This window comes from Oncorhynchus nerka, linkage group LG27, assembly GCF_034236695.1.
Source record: "Oncorhynchus nerka isolate Pitt River linkage group LG27, Oner_Uvic_2.0, whole genome shotgun sequence".
NCBI classification, from domain to species: Eukaryota; Metazoa; Chordata; class Actinopteri; order Salmoniformes; family Salmonidae; genus Oncorhynchus; species Oncorhynchus nerka.
The window spans coordinates 91895801-91916412 of NC_088422.1; the positions used below are offsets into that span (position 1 = coordinate 91895801).

General features: G+C 45.1%; 1 protein-coding gene across 1 annotated transcript in view; it reads right to left on the bottom strand.

Annotated features, from left to right (window-relative positions):
* The window catches only part of neo1a (neogenin 1a), a 145800-nt gene that overhangs the window by 124295 nt on the left and 893 nt on the right, over positions 1–20612 (bottom strand). The window contains exon 2 of the mRNA XM_065011183.1: positions 17006–17142. Coding sequence (XP_064867255.1) covers positions 17006–17142 — 137 coding nt within the window. The remainder of the gene's footprint in view (positions 1–17005; positions 17143–20612) is intronic.

Here is a 20612-nt window from a genome sequence, read left to right on the forward strand (position 1 = left end):
CCCTTTCCATTTCAGCTCCGCCCAGTCCCTTTCCATTTCAGCTCCGCCCAGTCCCTTTCCATTTCAGCTCCGCCCAGTCTCTTTCCATTTCAGCTCCGCCTTTGTCTCTCCCATTTCAGCTCAGTCTCTCTCCATTTCAGCTCCGCCCAGTCCCTTTCCATTTCAGCTCCGCCCAGTCTCTCTCCATTTCAGCTCCGCCCAGTCTCTCTCCATTTCAGCTCCGCCCAGTCTCTTTCCATTTCAGCTCCGCCCAGTCTCTTTCCATTTCAGCTCCACCCAGTCTCTTTCCATTTCAGCTCCACCCAGTCTCTCTCCATTTCAGCTCCACCCAGTCTCTCTCCATTTCAGCTCCACCCAGTCTCTTTACATTCTTTACTTGCCAGTGAAGGTAGAACAAACAATTTGAAAACGGAACAACTTTGGCTTCAACTTCCCCTGACCCTTTAACTAAACGGCAATCCTTAAGACCTGTTATCCAACCAGGAAAACACAAAGCAATGTCCTCGTCTCTACCTCCATCTTCCCTGTAGTCTTTTTAAAACAAAGCATCTCAAAGTAGTTAAAAACTGCCTATAATTATCCCTGTGTCTCATCCTATGGAGAGTTGTGTACAGACGGAGTTCTACCCCAGACCAGGGTAATGAGGGCAGGGTCAACTTATTTGATCGTCTGTGGAGATAAATGGCCTCATCCATCTCTCCTGTAACAAGGTCATGCAGAGCGCTGTGTCTCAGCCGTGTCCTTTATGCGGTTACAGTGTAATTGGAGTGTGGCTCTGAGGAGGCTGACTGTGTGTGTGCTCTAGGATTGTGTGTGTGTGTGTGCCCGAGTGTGTGTAAGTCGGATTGTGTGTGTCTGTGGGGGGAGACAGAGCTCAGCGCTCTGATAAGACGTGACCTCCGTAACCAAGGTATAATAGCTGTGTTGTTGGTCAGTAGGATTGTGTGTGTGGGGGGGAGCAGCTCAGTGCTCTGATAAGACCTGACCTCTGTAGCCAAGGTATAATAGCTGTGTTGTTGGCGAGTAGCATCGTGTCAAACCTCTGTATCAGCCTTCACAGCTCTCCAATAGCATCCCATTCACATGTGGACCACAGACTGATTGTGGTTAACAGTTGGGTGGATATGGTCCTTTCTACTCTTGGGGAACAGAGGATGGGTTCAACAGCGTAATCAGCAAGGCTAACTGTTCTATAATATGATCATTTAGCAGGCGCTCTTATCCAGAGCAACTTACAGCTAATAGCCTACAGGTAATTCAGTCGTGGTTTAAATCAGTTTTACCTCAGAACTCTAATCTGAGCAATAAACTCCATCCTCCAACCATCTGAGCAATGTTATGAGTGGCACCCTGTAGTCTAACTGGAATAGATAAGGTTCTGAGTGGCACCCTGTAGTCTAACTGGAATATATAAGGTTCTGAGTGGCACCCCGTAGTCTAACTGGAATATATAAGGTTCTGAGTGGCACCCCGTAGTCTAACTGGAATATATAAGGTTCTGAGTGGCACCCCGTAGTCTAACTGGAATAGATAAGGTTCTGAGTGGCACCCTGTAGTCTAACTGGAATATATAAGGTTCTGAGTGGCACCCTGTAGTCTAACTGGAATATATAAGGTTCTGAGTGGCACCCCGTAGTCTAACTGGAATATATAAGGTTCTGAGTGGCACCCCGTAGTCTAACTGGAATATATAAGGTTCTGAGTGGCACCCTGTAGTCTAACTGGAATATATAAGGTTCTGAGTGGCACCCCGTAGTCTAACTGGAATATATAAGGTTCTGAGTGGCACCCTGTAGTCTAACTGGAATATATAAGGTTCTGAGTGCCACCCCGTAGTCTAACTGGAATATATAAGGTTCTGAGTGGCACCCCGTAGTCTAACTGGAATATATAAGGTTCTGAGTGGCACCCTGTAGTCTAACTGGAATATATAAGGTTCTGAGTGGCATCCTGTAGTCTAACTGGAATATATAAGGTTCTGAGTGGCATCCTGTAGTCTAACTGGAATATATAAGGTTCTGAGTGGCACCCCGTAGTCTAACTGGAATAAATAAGGTTCTGACTAGCAGCACGTTGTCTAACTGGAATATATAAGGTTCTGAGTGGCACCCCGTAGCCTCACTGGGATATATAAATTCTGACTAGCAGCACGTTGTCTAACTGGAATAGATATTGTTCTGACTAGCAGCACATTGTCTAACTGGAATCCACACTGATCGACAAACCATTTCGAGGGCATTGTCATGCTGAAACAGGAAATGGCCTTCCCCAAACTGTTGCCACAAAATATTATGCACAGAATCGTCTAGAATGTCTAGCGTTAAGATTTCCCTTCACTGAACCTAAGGGGCCTGAACCATGGAAAACAGCCCCAGACCATTATTCCTCCTCCATCAACTTTACAGTTTGGCACTATGCATTTGGGCAGGTAGCGTTGTCCTGGCATCCGCCAAAACCAGATTTGTCCGTCGGACTGCCAGATGGTGAAGTTTGATTCATCACTCCAGAGAACGTGTTTCCACTGCTCCAGAGTCCAATGGGGGCAAGCGTTACACCACTCCAGCCAACGCTTGGCATTGCGCATGGTGATCTTAGGCATTTCAGCTGCTCGGCCATGGAAACCCATTTCATGAAGCTCCAGACAACAGTTACTGTGCTGAAGTTGGAAATCGGTTTTGAGTGTTGCAACCAAGGACAGATGATTTTTACACGCTACGCGCTTTAGCACTCAGCGAACCCTGACCCCATCTACTGGGGAACAGTTTGAGACGGGACAACTGCTAACGCAGTGCGGTGTTGTCGAGATGGGATAACAAAGTAGTTAAAAACTGAGAGAGTATTCATTGCTGTGTGATGAGGGGGAAGATAGTATTCATTGCTGTGTGATGAAGAGGGGGAAGAGAGTATTCATTGCTGTGTGGTGAAGAGGGGAGAAGAGAGTATTCATTGCTGTGTGAAGAGGGGGAAGAGAGTATTCATTGCTGTGATTGAGGGGGCTCTGTGAGAGGGGGATTGTTGCTGTGTGTGCCCGGGTGTGTAAGAGGTATTCATTGCTGTGTGATGAGGGGGAAGAGAGTATTCATTGCTGTGATGAAGATGAGAGGGGGAAGAGAGTATTCATTGCTGTGATGAGGGGGAAGAGAGTATTCATTGCTGTGTGAAGGGGGAAGAGAGAGAGAGGGGGAAGAGAGTATTCATTGCTGTGTGAAGAGGGGGAAGAGAGTATTCCTCTGAAGAGGGGGAAGAGTATTCATTGCTGTGATGAAGAGGGGGAAGAGAGTATTCATTGCTGTGCTGTGTGATGAGGGGGAAGAGAGTATTCATTGCTGTGTGATGAGGGGGAAGAGAGTATTCATTGCTGTGTGATGAGGGGGAAGATAGTATTCATTGCTGCGTGGAAGAGGGGGAAGAGGTTCATTGCTGTGTGAAGAGGGGGAAGAGAGTATTCATTGCTGCGTGGTGAAGAGGGGGAAGATAGTATTCATTGCTGTGATGAGGGGGAAGAAGTATTCATTGCTGTGTGAATAGGGGGAAGAGGTATTCATTGCTGTGTGAAGAGGGGGAAGATCAGTATTCATTGCTGTGTGAAGAGGGGGAAGAGACCATCTGAGCATTATTCATTGCTGTGAATGATGAGGGGGGAAGAGAGTATGGCACCCTGTAGTCTAACTGGAATATATATTCATTGGAGGGGGAAGAGAGTCTTCATTGCTGTGTGACCCCGTATTCTTGCTGGAATATTCATTGAGGGGGAAGAGAGTATTCATTGCTGTGTGAAAGAGGGGTGAAAGAGAAGTATTCATTGCTGTGTGATGAGGGGGAAGAGAGTATTCATTGCTGTGTGAAGAGGGGGAAGAGAGTATTCATTGCTGTGTGATGAAGAGGGGAAGAGAGTATTCATTGCTGTGATGAAGAGGGGGAAGAGAGTATTCATTGCTGTGATGAAGAGGGGGAAGAGAGTATTCATTGCTGTGATGAAGAGGGGAAGAGAGTATTCATTGCTGGAATGATGAGGGGGAAGAGAGTATTCATTGCTGTGATGAAGAGGGGAAGGTTCTGTGTGATGAGGGGGAAGAGAGTATTCATTGCTGTGTGAAGAGGGGGAAGAGAGTATTCATTGCTGTGTGAAGAGGGGAAGATAGTATTCATTGCTGCTGATGAAGAGGGGGAAGAGAAGTATTCATTGCTGTGCATGCTGTGTGATGAAAGAGAGTATTCATTGCTGTGATGAGGGGGAAGAGTATTCATTGCTGGAAGAAGAGAGTATTCATTGCTGTGTGAAGAGGGGGAAGAGAGTATTCATTGCTGTGTGAAGAGGGGGAAGAGAGTATTCATTGCTGTGTGATTATTCATTCTGTGTGAAGAGGGGGAAGAGATAAATCATTGCTGATGAAGAGGGGAAAGAGAGTATTCATTGCTGTGAATATTCATTGAAGGGGGAAGGGTATTCATTGGGATGATAGAGGGAAGCAGAGTATTCATTGCTGTGTGATGAGGGGGAAGAGAGTATTCATTGCTGTGATGACAAACCATTTCGGGGCATTGTCATGCTGAAACAAGAGGGGGAAGAGAGTATTCATTGCTGTGATGAAGAGGGGGAAGAGAGTATTCATTGCTGTGTGAAGAGGGGGAAGAGAGTATTCATTGCTGTGATGAAGAGGGGGAAGAGAGTATTCATTGCTGTGTGATGAGGGGAGAGTATTCATTGAAGAGGGGGAAGAGAGTATTCATTGCTGTGATGAAGAGGGGGAAGAGAGTATTCATTGCTGATGAAGAGGGGGAAGAGAGTATTCATTGCAGAGGGGGAAGAGAGTATTCATTGCTGTGATGAAGAGGGGGAAGAGAGTATTCATTGCTGTGATGAAGAGGGGAGAAGATGAGTATTCATTGCTGTGTGATGAGGGGGAAGAGAGTTTCATTGCTGTGATGAAGAGGGGGAAGAGAGTATTCATTGCTGTGTGATGAGGGGGAAGAGAGTATTCATTGCTGTGATGAAGAGGGGGAAGAGAGTATTCATTGCTGTGTGATGAGGGGGAAGAGAGTATTCATTGCTGTGATGAAGAGGGGGAAGAGAGTATTCATTGCTGTGATGAAGAGGGGGAAGAGAGTATTCATTGCTGTGATGAAGAGGGGGAAGAGAGTATTCATTGCTGTGATGAAGAGGGGGAAGAGAGTATTCATTGCTGTGATGAAGAGGGGGAAGAGAGTATTCATTGCTGTGATGAAGAGGGGGAAGAGAGTATTCATTGCTGTGTGATGAGGGGGAAGAGAGTATTCATTGCTGTGATGAAGAGGGGGAAGAGAGTATTCATTGCTGTGATGAAGAGGGGGAAGAGAGTATTCATTGCTGTGATGAAGAGGGGAAGAGAGTATTCATTGCTGTGTGATGAAGGGGGAAGAGAGTATTCATTGCTGTGATGAAGAGGGGGAAGAGAGTATTCATTGCTGTGATGAAGAGGGGGAAGAGAGTATTCATTGCTGTGATGAAGAGGGGGAAGAGAGTATTCATTGCTGTGATGAAGAGGGGGAAGAGAGTATTCATTGCTGTGATGAAGAGGGGGAAGAGAGTATTCATTGCTGGGAAGAAGAGAGTATTCATTGCTGTGATGAAGAGGGGGAAGAGAGTATTCATTGCTGTGATGAAGAGGGGGAAGAGAGTATTCATTGCTGTGATGAAGAGGGGGAAGAGAGTATTCATTGCTGTGTGATGAGGGGGAAGAGAGTATTCATTGCTGTGATGAAGAGGGGGAAGAGAGTATTCATTGCTGTGATGAAGAGGGGGAAGAGAGTATTCATTGCTGTGTGATAAAGTCGAAATGTTCTGTGTGTCTGAGTTATTGCTGGTCTTAATGTGTGTGTCAGTGTGCTGCAGTGTGTGTGTGTTATGCCGCAGTGTGCGTCTGTTGCAGTATCTGTGTGTGTCCCTGAGCAGTGTGGGGGCCCCCTGGTGAGGTGTTCTGGTGGCAGGTCCTGGTGGAGGCTGGGACCCTGTGGTGCTCATTATCTCTGGCAGAGAGAGATGTCCCCTCTCCCTTGTTCTCCTCCCTCCCTGAGCTGACGTACACAATTTCCTCTAACTGGAGTTCAGACAAATGGAACCTATTGGACTGAGCAATGAGCACAAGTTGACTAAATATACCAATAAAGCTTATGGGGACTGGGAGCTGCCAGGAGACTAGGGACATGTGGCAGTGTGTGTGTGTGGTGTTTTTATGAGGGGAGGACAAGGGAAGTGTGTATTACATGGGCATTTGAGTGTGCAGGCTGGGGGATTTGCTTGAATGGATGCGTTTGTACATCCGCCCGCGCGCCGTGTGTGTGTGTGTGTGTGTGTGTGTGTGGAGGAGGAATGGTATTCACACCTAAGAACACCATCCTGGTTTACAATAGAGACCAGATTGCACAAAACACTGCAATTACAGCACTATAAGACTACATGATGACTGATTACATCCAGTTTCTCCCTGCCTGCTACCTGTTTACCTTGAGGACTAAAATACACAGCCAGCCATTTCTGACATTTACAACTGATCAATGATGTTCATGCTTTAATGTTCTGTACATCAATCTCATTGTGTGAAGCCTTTATGCAACGTCTCTGCATTGTAATGTAATAATAGATTGTCTAAATCCATCATGTTCTATTTGATTCTATTCCCTCCGAGAATCATCTCTCCCCATATCCCTGTCCAGACCTAGAATGTGACAAGGACACTTCTAACACACCAATCCCACTGAAAGTCAGTAAGTCACACTCCCACTCGTATAGAAACAGGCTCGCCAGAGAGAAAACCCAGTGCTCTCCAGACCCCACAGTAAATGGATGTAGCATCAAAGTGAACCAAGAGCCTCTCTCTCTCGCGCTCGCGCTCTCCATCCATTCTGCCAGGCAGTCAGAGAAACTGCTGGACCAATTCTCACAGGGGGCTCAAATTATTTTCTTCAGCAGCTAGATTAGTAATAGTAGTAGAAGCTTTATTGCTTTCCCTTCCTGGGTCGGACTGCAGTTGAGTTATTTAGGAGGACAGTGGAAGGTCATACATCTTCACTGTCAGTTTGTAACACAAAGCCCTCTATGGCTTCCCAATAGGCTTTTTGGAAGACTATGTGAAGGAGAGAGTTCAGCAACATACTGTGCTTTGAACAGAGCTGCGTTCAGGATGATGATAGTTTTGTGAACCTGTGTTAACCTGAACCAGTGGTAGTGTATTGGGGTCCTACAACAGCCTCAAATCGAGACATGGTGATCTACAGGTGGAATACAATGTTTTAAACTGTTAAAGCTAGAATCCTTCAATGAAACAATAAAGCATAACCACTCTTCAAATAACAAATGTAACCACTCAGATTATAGAGCTATGGATGAAAGGACTGACCATCTATGATATCAAAACGATAGTTTTAACCAAGTGGAGGCTACAGTGTCTGTTTACATTGTTTACAAACATAGGAGTAAAAAAACAAGCTTTTATGTACGGTTTTATTGGGGTTCGGCTGTTTAACTAAGCTAATATGTCATTTATAAGTTACATTCTTCAGGAATCAATGGACATACATCATTCATTTATAAGTCCAAAAATGTCTATAAAAACTAAGGATTCTAGCTTTGTATGCTGGTCTTGTATGCTGGATTTGGCCTTGTATGCTGGATTTGGCCTTGTATGCTGGATTTGGCCTTGTATGCTGGTCAACACCAAAGCATTTAGGTCGACGCTCAAAACATTGCAATCCTGAATGCACCCTCACTACAAGGGCATCTACAGTAAGCATAGTTAGCACTCAAGCCATTATAATTCTGACTATGATACAAGGCACAAAGACAAAGGACCGTTAACTTGGATTGCATAGCTACATTACACAACATATTCTTGACTGAGGACCCATCACTCTACTTTACTTATCTGGATTAGAGGGTTTTACACACCAAACAAATGTTTTGGGAGAGTCCGATGGTCCTCTTTTGATTAGCTTAGCCCCGAGCCATATTTAGCTTTATGACTCCAAAAAAAAAACTCCAGCCTGGCCAGTGAGGGTTGTACTCTACCCGGAGGGGGGAACGGAGCATATGGGCTTGAGATAATTAGCTCTCCTGTTCTTTTCACGATAACGGCTTTAGTCTAAATCCCGACCAAAACAAACAGTGAGGGAAGAATAAGGCGGCGGTGGTCAGATGCTTGATCATTGTTTTCCCAGCGGCTGGACCAACATACAGCAGCAGCAAGGAATGCATTCTGGGTAATAACCACAGAGAGATCAGTCCTGGGACGTCTAAACACCCACCGCCTTTTAGGATGGTCCAAGAGCAACATGGCTCAAACTAAAGCTAGAAGCTGGTAGAAATGACAAAAGATTGGACGGCTACGATTCTGAATGTAGTTAGTTCTCGCTGGTATTTCCTTCAAACAGTTCCAAGTCAAAATACCAGACTCCTACAAAACAGAAGCCAAGGCCCCTGTTCTAATACTCTGACAACATCCTTCCTGCCAACCTTTATTCCTCAAAGTAATCAATGATCTGACATCTAACGGTTGGTGTCTCTGTAATGGAACCCTTCCCTCCTTCCATTAAACTGTGTTACAGCAGGGACAGACTTATTTATCTAGGTATTGGAACGGGGCCCTGTACCTGGTCAACTTGACTCAACCCTATCTGCACTCTGGGGGGTTGGTGTCTCTGTAATGGAACCCTTCCCTCCTTCCATTAAACTGTGTTACAGCAGGGACAGACCTATTTATCTAGGTATTGGAACGGGGCCCTGTACCTGGTCAACTTGACTCAACCCTATCTGCACTCTGGGGGGTTGGTGTCTCTGTAATGGAACCCTTCCCTCCTTCCATTAAACTGTGTTACAGCAGGGACAGACTTATTTATCTAGGTATTGGAACGGGGCCCTGTACCTGGTCAACTTGACTCAACCCTATCTGCACTCTGGGGGGTTGGTGTCTCTGTAATGGAACCCTTCCCTCCTTCCATTAAACTGTGTTACAGCAGGGACAGACTTATTTATCTAGGTATTGGGGGGCCCTGTACCTGGTCAACTTGACTCAACCATATCTGCACTCTGGGGGGTTGGTGTCTCTGTAATGGAACCCTTCCCTCCTTCCATTAAACTGTGTTACAGCAGGGACAGACTTATTTATCTAGGTATTGGAACGGGGCCCTGTACCTGGTCAACTTGACTCAACCATATCTGCACTCTGGGGGGTTGGTGTCTCTGTAATGGAACCCTTCCTTCCTTCCATTAAACTGTGTTACAGCAGGGACAGACTTATTTATCTAGGTATTGGAACGGGGCCCTGTACCTGGTCAACTTGACTCAACCCTATCTGCACTCTGGGGGGTTGGTGTCTCTGTAATGGAACCCTTCCTTCCTTCCATTAAACTGTGTTACAGCAGGGACAGACTTATTTATCTAGGTATTGGAACGGGGCCCTGTACCTGGTCAACTTGACTCAACCCTATCTGCACTCTGGGGGGTTGGTGTCTCTGTAATGGAACCCTTCCCTCCTTCCATTAAACTGTGTTACAGCAGGGACAGACTTATTTATCTAGGTATTGGAACGGGGCCCTGTACCTGGTCAACTTGACTCAACCCTATCTGCACTCTGGGGGGTTGGTGTCTCTGTAATGGAACCCTTCCCTCCTTCCATTAAACTGTGTTACAGCAGGGACAGACTTATTTATCTAGGTATTGGATCGGGGCCCTGTACCTGGTCAACTTGACTCAACCATATCTGCACTCTGGGGGGTTTGGGGGGCTGTAATATTTACACCATGTCTGTGTATATATTCACCATTACAACTTGATATAGTCCATGACCCTGACGTCTAGCGTCTGAGTCAATGTTTTGTCTTTGAGCTATAAAGTATGTGACTTTACTTTTCACATCAATTCATCAGATCTTGCTACCTCACTGCTCTAGTCAAAATCATTTCATACTTATGTTGTTTAATACCAGCTAGCTATCACAATGTACATGTTTCCTATAGTTCCTTCCAAGTGTGGTACTGCCTTCCATACAAGCCATTATAAACATAAGTCGTTGAGACTGATCCGTTTTGTGTTTCTTAGGAGATACAGGAATACTATCCCTCCTCCAACCATGTAGGCCTAGCTCTGTTCTTTTAAGGAGATACAGGAATACTATCCCTCCTCCAACCATGTAGGCCAAGAGCTGTTCTTTTAAGGAGATACAGGAACACTATCCCTCCTCCCACCATGTAGGCCTAGCTCTGTTCTTTTAAAGAGATACAGGAATACTATCCCTCCTCCCACCATGTAGGCCAAGAGCTGTTCTTTTAAGGAGATACAGGAATACTATCCCTCCTCCCACCATGTAGGCCAAGAGCTGTTCTTTTAAGGAGATACAGGAATACTATCCCTCCTCCAACCATGTAGGCCAAGAGCTGTTCTTTTAAGGAGATACAGGAATACTATCCCTCCTCCAACCATGTAGGCCAAGAGCTGTTCTTTTAAAGAGATACTTTAGGATTTTGGCAATAAGGTCCTTTATCTACTTTCCCAGTCAGATGAAGAACTCCTGGATGCTATCTTTATGTATCGGTGTCCAGTATGAAGGAAGTTAGAGGTACAGTTGAAGTCAGAAGTTTACATACACCTTAGCCAAATACATTTAAACTCAGTTTTTCACAATTCATGACATTTAATCCGAGTAAAAATTCCCTGTCAGTTAGGATCACCACTTTATTTTAAGAATGTGAAATGTCAGAATAATAGTAGAGATAATTATTTATTTCATTCATCACATTCCCAGTGGGGAAATACATTCAATTTGTATTTGGTAGCATTGCCTTCAAATTGTTTAACTTGGGTCAAACGTTTCGGGTTGACTTCCACAAGCTTCCCACAATAAGTAGGGTGAATTTTGGCCCATTCCTCCTGACAGAGCTGGTGTAACTGAGTCAGGTTTGTAGGCCTCCTTGCTCACACAAGTTTTCAGTTTTGCCCACAATTTTTTTTATATGATTGAGGTCAGGGCTTTGTGATGGCCACTCCAATACCTTGACTTTGTTGTCCTTTAGCCATTTTGCCACAACTTTGGAAGTATGCTTGGGGTCATTGTCCATTTGGAAGACCCATTTGCAACCAAGCTTTAACTTCCTGATTGATGTCTTGAGATGTTGCTTCAATATATCCAGATACTTTTCCCACCTCATGATGACATCTATTTTGTGAAGGGCACTGGTCCCTCCTGTAGCAAAGCACCTCCACAACATGATGCTGTCACCTCCCCATGCATCACGGTTGGGATGGTGTTCTTCGGCTTGCAAGCCTCCACCTTTTTCCTCCAAACATAATGATGGTCATTATGGCCAAACGGTTCTATTTTTGTTTCATCAGACCAGAGAACATTTCTCCAAAAAGTACGATCTTTGTCCTCATGTGCAGTTGCAAACCCTAGTCTGGCTTTTTTATAGCGGTTTTGGAGCAGTGGCTTCTTCCTTGCTGAGCGGCCTTTCAGGTTATATCGATATAGGACTCGTTTTACTGTGGATATACACTGCTCAAAAAAATAAAGGGAACACTAAAATAACATCCTAGATCTGAATGAATGAAATATTCTTATTAAATACCTTTTTCTTTACATAGTTGAATGTGCTGACAACAAAATCACACAAAAATGATCAATGGAAATCAAATTTATCAACCCATGGAGGTCTGGATTTGGAGTCACACTCAAAATTAAAGTGGAAAACCACACTACAGGCTGATCCAACTTTGATGTAATGTCCTTAAAACAAGTCAAAATGAGGCTCAGTAGCGTGTGTGGCCTCCACGTGCCTTTATGACCTCCCTACAACGCCTGGGCCTGCTCCTGATGAGGTGGCGGATGGTCTCCTGAGGGATCTCCTCCAAGACCTGGACTAAAGCATCCGCCAATTCCTGGACAGTCTGTGGTGCAACGTGGCGTTGGTGGATGGAGCGAGACTTGATGTCCCAGATGTGCTCAATTGGATTCAGGTCTGGGGAACGGGCGGGCCAGTCCATAGCATCAATGCCTTCCTCTTGCAGGAACTGCTGACACACTCCAGCCACATGAGGTCTTGCATTAGGAGTAACCCAGAGGAACCCAGGGCCAACCGCACCAGCATATGGTCTCACAAGGGGTCTGAGGATCTCATCTCGGTACCTAATGGCAGTCAGGCTACCTCTGGCGAGCACATGGAGGGTTGTGCGGCCCCCCAAAGAAATGCCACCCCACAGCATGACTGACCCACTGCCAAACCGGTCATGCTGGAGGACGTTGCAGGCAGCAGAACGTTCTCCACGGCGTCTCCAGACTCTGTCATGTCTGTCACATGTGCTCAGTGTGAACCTGCTTTCATCTGTGAAGAGCACAGGGCGCCAGTGGCAAATTTGCCAATCTTGGTGTTCTCTGGCAAATGCCAAACGTCCTGCACGGTGTTGGGCTGTAAGCACAACTCCCACCTGTGGACGTCGGGCCCTCATACCACCCTCATGGAGTCTGTTTCTGACCGTTTGAGCAGACACATGCACATTTGTGGCCTGCTGGAGGTCATTTTGCAGGGCTCCTTCAGTGCTCCTCCTTGCACAAAGGCGGAGGTACCGGTCCTGCTGCTGGGTTGTTGCCCTCCTACGGCCTCCTCCACGTCTCCTGATGTACTGGCCTGTCTCCTGGTAGTGTCTCCATGCTCTGGACACTATGCTGACAGACACAGCAAACCTTCTTGCCACAGCTCGCATTGATGTTCCATCCTGGATGAGCTGCACTACCTGAGCCACTTGTGTGGGTTGTAGACTCTGTCTCATGCTACCACTAGAGTGAAAGCACCACCAGCATTCAAAAGTGATGAAAACATCAGCCAGGAAGCATAGGAACTGAGAAGTGGTCTGTGGTCACCACCTGCAGAACCACTCCTTTATTGGGGGTGTCTTGCTAAATGCCTAAAATTTCCACCTGTTGTCTATTCAATTTGCACAACAGCATGTGAAATGTATTGTCAATCAGTGTTGCTTCCTAAGTGGACAGTTTGATTCCACAGAAGTGTGATTGACTTGGAGTTACATTGTGTTGTTTAAGTGTTCCCTTTTTTTGAGCAGTGTAGATATTTTTGCACCCCTTTCCTCCAGCATCTTCACAAGGTCCTTTGCTGTTGTTCTGGGAATAATTTGTACTTTTCGCACCAAAGTACATTCATGTCTAGGAGACAGAACATTTCTCCTTCCTAAGCGGTATGATGGCTGAGTGGAACCATGGTGTTCATACTTTCGTACTATTGTTTGTACAGACAAATGTGGTACCTTCAGGTGTTTGGAAATCCAAACTCAAATTGACTCAAATGACGTCAATTAGCCTATCAGAAGCTTCTAAAGCCATGAAATCATTTTCTGGAATTTTCTAAGCTGTTTAAAGGCACAGTCAACTTAGTGTATGTAAACTTCTGTGATACAGTGAATTATAAGTGAAATAATCGGTCTGTAAACAATTGTTGGAAAATTACTTGTGTTATGCACAAAGTAGATGTCCTAACAGACTTGCCAAAACTATAGTTTGTTAACAAGAATTTTGTGGAGTGGTTGAAAAACGAGTGTATGTAGACTTCAACTGTAGTTTCTCGAGCCAATGCTAACTAGTGTTAGCACATGAACTGGATGTCTACAGGAAAGTAATTGCTCTAACACTAGCAAACTCCCAACTGCACGCAGAAACATAAACATAAACATGGTATCCGCAAGTTCATCTGACTCTGTGGATACATTGACTCGTTAACAACATCCTGAAACTATCCCCTTAATACAGTCACTTCTAGACATAAGTTTTTGTTAACTAAGTGATGAATTGTGCTAAACCACCAGGGTTAATAGGGGTTATTAGCTTTGGTTGCTGTGAAGAGAGCAAACAGGGAAGAAACAAACTATGCAGGCTTCCCATGGCTAAATCAATTATGGTCCATGTTCAACTTTAATATACATCTTTAACATGGCAACAAGCAATTAAATGTATCCGCTGGGGGACCACTTAGTAGAGTGCATTGAAATAGAACTGTAATGTTTAAACTGTCTAACTGAGCCAGAGGTACAGTAGAGGAGATGTCTTGGAGCTATGTAGCGTTTTCCGTTGCATAAAGGTGCAACTTGAAGAATTCCTGATAAATGTGGTCCAATTATTTTCTTGACATTCAATCTACTTGAAATTTGGAAGCCTCTGTGGCTCTACTTTCTTAGTCACCCAGATAAGAGCTATTCTAGCTTTTTAGAAGCTCGCCATTGGTTAGCAGAGACAACCGTCCAATCACGATTCAAACTGGTCAAACTGAATAACACTCGTCACACACTGGCGAGTGAATAACACTCGTCACACACTGGCGAGTGCTGAGTTCACGCCAGAGCCCTAGTGGGGCCTCGCTGTCACACACAAAACAAACAGACTGGAACATGGAGAGCGGCTTTCTGTCTAACAGACCATCTCACATGACAACACACACACAGGCACAGTATGAGCATCTACACGGGCAGACACTCATGGTCCCCTCCATCCACACTCTCGTTCACGATCCTAGAAAGATAGGCAAATCCCCAAATCCCATAAAGCAGTGAAAAGGGATGTTTCCTTCCCCATTACGTGTCTGTGCCCAAAATATCTCATGGAACGTTTCTTTTACTTCCTGAAAATGGCAGGTTGATGACGTTGGGGCGACCGACTGGGAGAGATCAGGAAGGCAATATGTCACAGTTCAAACACCCAGAGATTCTTATCAGACTCCCACTGCCTCAGCTATAGAGGGCCATTTACAGCCACTATTCTGGACTGTGGGTGGACAAAACATCAAGTCTCATCTTCTAGTTTCCCATCTCAATTCTACATTAGAGGAAACATTTCACACCCCACTGAGCTAGCTCCTAGCTGAAATATAAATATAGAAATAAATATTCCCTCTGTACAGGCAGGCTATTCAACTTTCACTGGACCCAGGCTTGTCCTGCCTATGAAGAGCACATGGAAAGAAAACGGCAGGCACCACATTTCCACCACCCAGAATCTCTCACACACATGTTACCTAACATATAGAAATGCATTAAGGAACTCACAGACACACACACACATTTCAGTCCTGGAGAAAGGACCATTTAAAACCAAGAACCCTCAACCCAGGCCTCCGCAGTGCAACAATGGCACAGGCCCTGTAATTAAAACCTGCTGTGTCCTCTGGCCTCATTTACTGTCTTGCCAGCTCCAATAAAGGAGGAGACATTGCAGCGCAGCCACACAGCCTGGTCCCCCTACCCTGGCAGAGAGGGCCCCTGGAGCCATTACACACACTCGCTTGTGTGTGTGTGTGTGTGTGTGTGTGTGTGTGACTATGTGTGTGACTGTGTGTGTGTGTGACTATGTGTGTGTGTGTGTGTGACTATGTGTGTGTGTGACCTGTGCGTGTGTGACCGCGTGCCTATCCCCATTGGTCCATGGGAATGAAGTGAAGTGAGGCCTAGTGAGACTAGGTGAGACAGACTAGACTGTACAGTGTCTGCAATGTCAAACTAAAGCCATGGGACTGTTGTTTCAGGAGTTCTAGCCATCTTTAAAAATGAGTGACAAGCAACTCCACTGATTCAGAATAGATTTTGAGTAAACAGCAAAGCAACAACACTTGAAAACTTTTTTCAAAGTTCTAGGTTCACAACTTAGAAATCAAACCAAACTATGGGTTGGTGTGGAGAGTGGAGAATACATCCTGTCTTGTTTTGATTCAGAGTGTATGTGTGTGTGTGTGTGTGTCCGCACAATCCCCTTAAGCAAAGTAGCCAACCGCAGTCCTCAAACTGTTCAATTCAATTCAACAGACAAGCAACAGCTGCCTGTAGGGCCCCTCAATCATTCTGCAGCGAAAACCACCACACTAATCATGACAAAGTCCTCCATTGGGTCACATCACATCATGTGGTTTATTTCTCAGAAACAAATCTGTACAGAAACTTGCCACAAAGTCTACATCACATTCATTTGGGTGAAAAGGCTTTAGGTCTTTCGAAAGAGAGACTTTTTATTATAGAAATGTCCATCAATTGTGCCCTATACATTTGTATCCATGTCCTTCAAAATAAAATAAAAGCCCTTTTCCTGAGGCAGCCAATTGAGCGTTTATTTTGTCCAATTGTCAGGAGAACCAATTAATGTCACACTTTACCGGTGCTTCTGCACAACATGTCAACACAATTGAGCCATTTTAGCAGGAGCTCTCATCCAGAGTGCCTTCCAGTAGTGAGTTACCTACTGGTCCCCCGTGGTAATCCAACCCACAACCCTGGCAAGCGACATGCTCTACCAACTGAGCCACACAGGATGTTGTGGAGGAAGATAAGAAATGAATAAGTGTGTACCCATTATATTTCTATAACACTTTGGGAACGATAAATATGAGATGAACACTTCCTAGTCACATCAACACAGAGAGAGAGAACAAGAGAAGAACATAAACAGGGGGGTTGATTTCACTCTGACTCACAGTCCACGGGCCAACTACCTCTGTAGGCTACTTACTATCTACATTGTACTGAAACAGGCTATTCTGATGGGTGGTTTTGATACAATGCTACATGGAATGCTACACATAATGCATGTAATGGTTTGGTGTCTATCTACAGTATATTGATGATACCATATCAAGAGCTACAATAGTATGTGTCCTGGGGAAAGTTTAACTCTGGGTGTTCGGGTGCTAAATTATAGAGATATCATAGGTGGCTATTAACATTTGACACTCAAAAGATTCATTTGGATCTAAACCATTTGCTAACTGATAACGGTATGTGACGGATCGTTTAAGTGTGTGAAACACACTATCAGATAAGACTTTTTCCAGGCTAGTACTCCATGAAACGTGATTCCAGGCTAGTACTCCATGAAACGTGATTCCAGGCTAGTACTCCATGAAACGTGATTCCAGGCTAGTACTCCATGAAACGTGATTCCAGGCTAGTACTCTATGAAAAGTGATGTGTTTGACTTCATCAGTGCAGTACCTTGTACAGTGAGCTCTGCCTTGGCCTCGATAGTGTTGTTAGTGATGTCTGCCATACAGCTGTAGACGCCTGCATCCTCCTCAGTCAGGTTGTAGATCAACAGACTGCCTCCTCCCACCAACTCCAACTTCCCCTCACTGCCAGACAAAACAACAGAGAGGTGGGAAAATTAGAATTCACTTGTAGATTTCAGGAGGTAAATCGGCAGAGATTCGACACTTCCTCAGAGTGTTAGTGAGGAACGGCTGAGTGAGGAACGGCTGAGCAGCATGATTATTGTTCACGAGCTGGCGTCCTCGTTTCACGTGATTCACAAGATGCCACAGTATATAACAGCTCTGTATGAGAGTCCTTTACATACCACCATAATACAGAGCCGACACAAAGCAGACACACCCCTTGATTTATTCCACATCTGATTGTTTTACAGCCTGAATTCAACATGGATTAAATACTCATCTATACCCAACACCCCATAATGGCGAAGTGAAAACATGTTTAGACATTTTTGCACATTTATTGAAAATGAAATACAGAAATATCTAGTTTACATAAATATTCACACCCCAGAATCAATACTTTGTAGAATCACCTTCGGCAGCGATGAAAGCTGTGAGTATTTTTGGGTAAGTCTCTAAGAGCTTTCCACATCTGGATTGGGGCAACCTTTGCCCTTTGTTCATTTCAAACAGATGTCAAGCTCTGTCAAGTAGATTGTTGATCTTTGCTAGGCAGCCATTTTCATGTCTTGCCATAGATTTTAAAGCCGATTGAAGTAAAAACTGTAACTAGACCACTCATGAACATTCAATGTTGTCTTGGTAAGCAACTTGTATCAATGTTAAAAAGCAGACAAATTCACCTTTCAGCAGGACGATAACCTAAAACACATCTACCAATTGGTGCCCTTCTTTGCGAGGCGTTGAAAAACGTCCCTAGACTTTGTGGTTGAATATGTGCTTGAAATTCACTACTCAGGGGACCTAACAGATAGTTGTATGTGTGGGGTACAGAGAAGGGAGAGTCATTAAAAAATCATGTTAACCACTTATTCAACACTGAATGAGTCCATGCAATATGTTATCTGATTTGTTCAGCACAGTTTTATTCCTGAACGTTTTTAGGTTTGCCATAAAGTGGTTGAATACTTTTTGACTGGAGACATTTCAGCTTTGGAAAAAAATATAAAACAAACAAAATTCCACATTCACATTATGGAGAATTGTGTGTGAATACATTCTGAAGGCACTGTAGATGCATGATTACTTGAGTTCTTGTGTTCAGCTAAAATGTGTGATTCAAGAGCATGAACGGTGACCCTCCCACTATAATACTGTTGATGACCCAGCACCAAGACATTCACACTAAGGTGGTAACAGAGATGAGGTTCTCATTGGCTCTCCGACAACTGAATGGTATGAAGATCCCAATACTAGGTGGAAGCATCAATGAATTCCCTCAGGCCTGGGAGATTTGGTTACATGTGGATCCAAAATCACCCCTTTTCCCAACCTAAAGCAGTATCTCATCTTCCAACAAACCCAGTGACCTCCATCTTAAAGAGCTTGTCCTTTGAACTGCTCAATATTCCAGGAGGGTAGCAGGCCTCCGACAACAGTGTTGATTTAACTTGTGATGTAGAGGAAGAAATCAATAGGTTATGAAGGAGAGCACTGGTGAGAGAGAGTGTGTGTGTGTGTGTGTGTGTGTGTGTGGTACAGTAGGGAGAGAGCGGTACAGTAGGGAGAGAGTGATAGTAGAGAAAATAGCCCTTGGCGGTACCAGGAAACAGAGGGGAGGCAGAGATCGCAGAAATGCACACTGCAGAACCTACTGTCTGCGGGCCATCGATTTGATTTAAACTCCTGACTAGGTGGGATTTCCACCGCAGCGTGCACCCTTCCTGCTCTCTTTTTCACTACCTCTCCCTCCCCACCACTTTGCCCTGCATGGAATGGCTGCCAACAGCACCCTGTGCCACCTGATTGGCTGCCTACAGCACCCTGTGCCATCTGATTGGCTGCTTACAGCACCCTGTGCCATCTGCTGTGTAACAGAGCTGTTTGTTGGACTGGATGACATCACACTGCTAACTGAGGGAAAGATGTGGCTTGTTCAGAGCACAATTCCAATGATCTTCACATCGCCTGGATTGACAATGGATAGACTGTTGATGTGGCCAAAGGCATGATTGAACCCATTCATATATGTTGATAAGATTAGTGGAACTGCCCCAGCAGAAAGTTTTGAATGAACACTTGTGAAATAACAACATACACTGCAGTAAGTGAATATTATTTTGGTCCCAGTGTGACAACAGCCTCTTGTTCAGAGTGTGAGTGCTATTCGCTGAGACGTTGCCAGAGGTGAATGGCTGGTTGGTTGGCTGGTGGTGCAGTCGACTGCAGCCTATAGGACGGGAGTCCACACAGCAGTCCAGACCCAACCACAGATTGTATAAGAGGGGAACGAACAGTAGCTGCAGTCAGGACCTCCGACCTCTTCATGGAAAAACAGACAGAACATCATAACAGTAACTCATAAAGGAGTATTTTGTCTTCTCCCCAGGTCCTGAGACCGCTTTATAAAACAGGCCACAAACACCTTGCTCTAGCTGGCTTCTCTCCCTTCTCCCCAGGTCCTGAGACCGCTTTATGAAACAGGCCACAAACACCTTGCTCTAGCTGGCTTCTCTCCCTTCTCCCCAGGTCCTGAGACCACTTTATGAAACAGGCCACAAACACCTTGCTCTAGCTGGCTTCTCTCCCTTCTTCTCAGGGCCTCCAAAATGTTGTTCATGTTCTTTTAGTAGGTGTGTGTAGGAGTTGGGGCCATTCAAAAGACACAGTGTGGAATTGAACAGATCAATAGGATTCCTGTAGTCCTTTTAGAAAAGTCGCTGGGCTCCATTGAAGGCCTTCGCTTCACCATGGCGTCTATTCTCATTGACAGTGGCATTGTGACACAGTGAGGTGCAGGTATTGAAGACGTCAATACCTTTTCAGTACATCCAGAAGGCTACGTAGGAAAGTCACATAGTTACAGTCTCTCCACACTTTACAAGAATGAGATCTTAAAATGACTTCAGTTTAAGACGTCACCACTCTCACCTTTCAGTCAATGAGGAAAGATTGTGAATCAGTTGAAAGGATTGAATCAGTAACACGGGAAGCAATATGGCCGAGCTCCACGGTCGCGGCTAATTCCTCCCTATGCTGTATTCAAATCTGAGCCGGAGCTGTTGTGACCGTGAGATATGCCACATCCCTGTGGTAACAGGGACTCTTCAGTGGAAGAGGCAGGAGCCTGGGCATAATTAAAAACGCATTACACAGTCCTCACCTACAAAGGGCTTTTTAATTAGCTCCAAATTTACACTGTCACTTAGCATCCGTTCGCTGCCGCCACGAGGACGCCAGACACGCTATCGGAGAACGGTATTGAGTGCTAGGTGAGATGTCGCAGGTACCGGTTGATATGGCGCTAATTGGGCTTGCGCTTTGTATGAAAGCTAGAGATATGGTGCTATTGTCATTTTCACCTGGCAGAGAGAGCCGCGTCACTGGCGTGCTTGGAAGTGTTGATGTACTGATGAAGCATGTCTGGC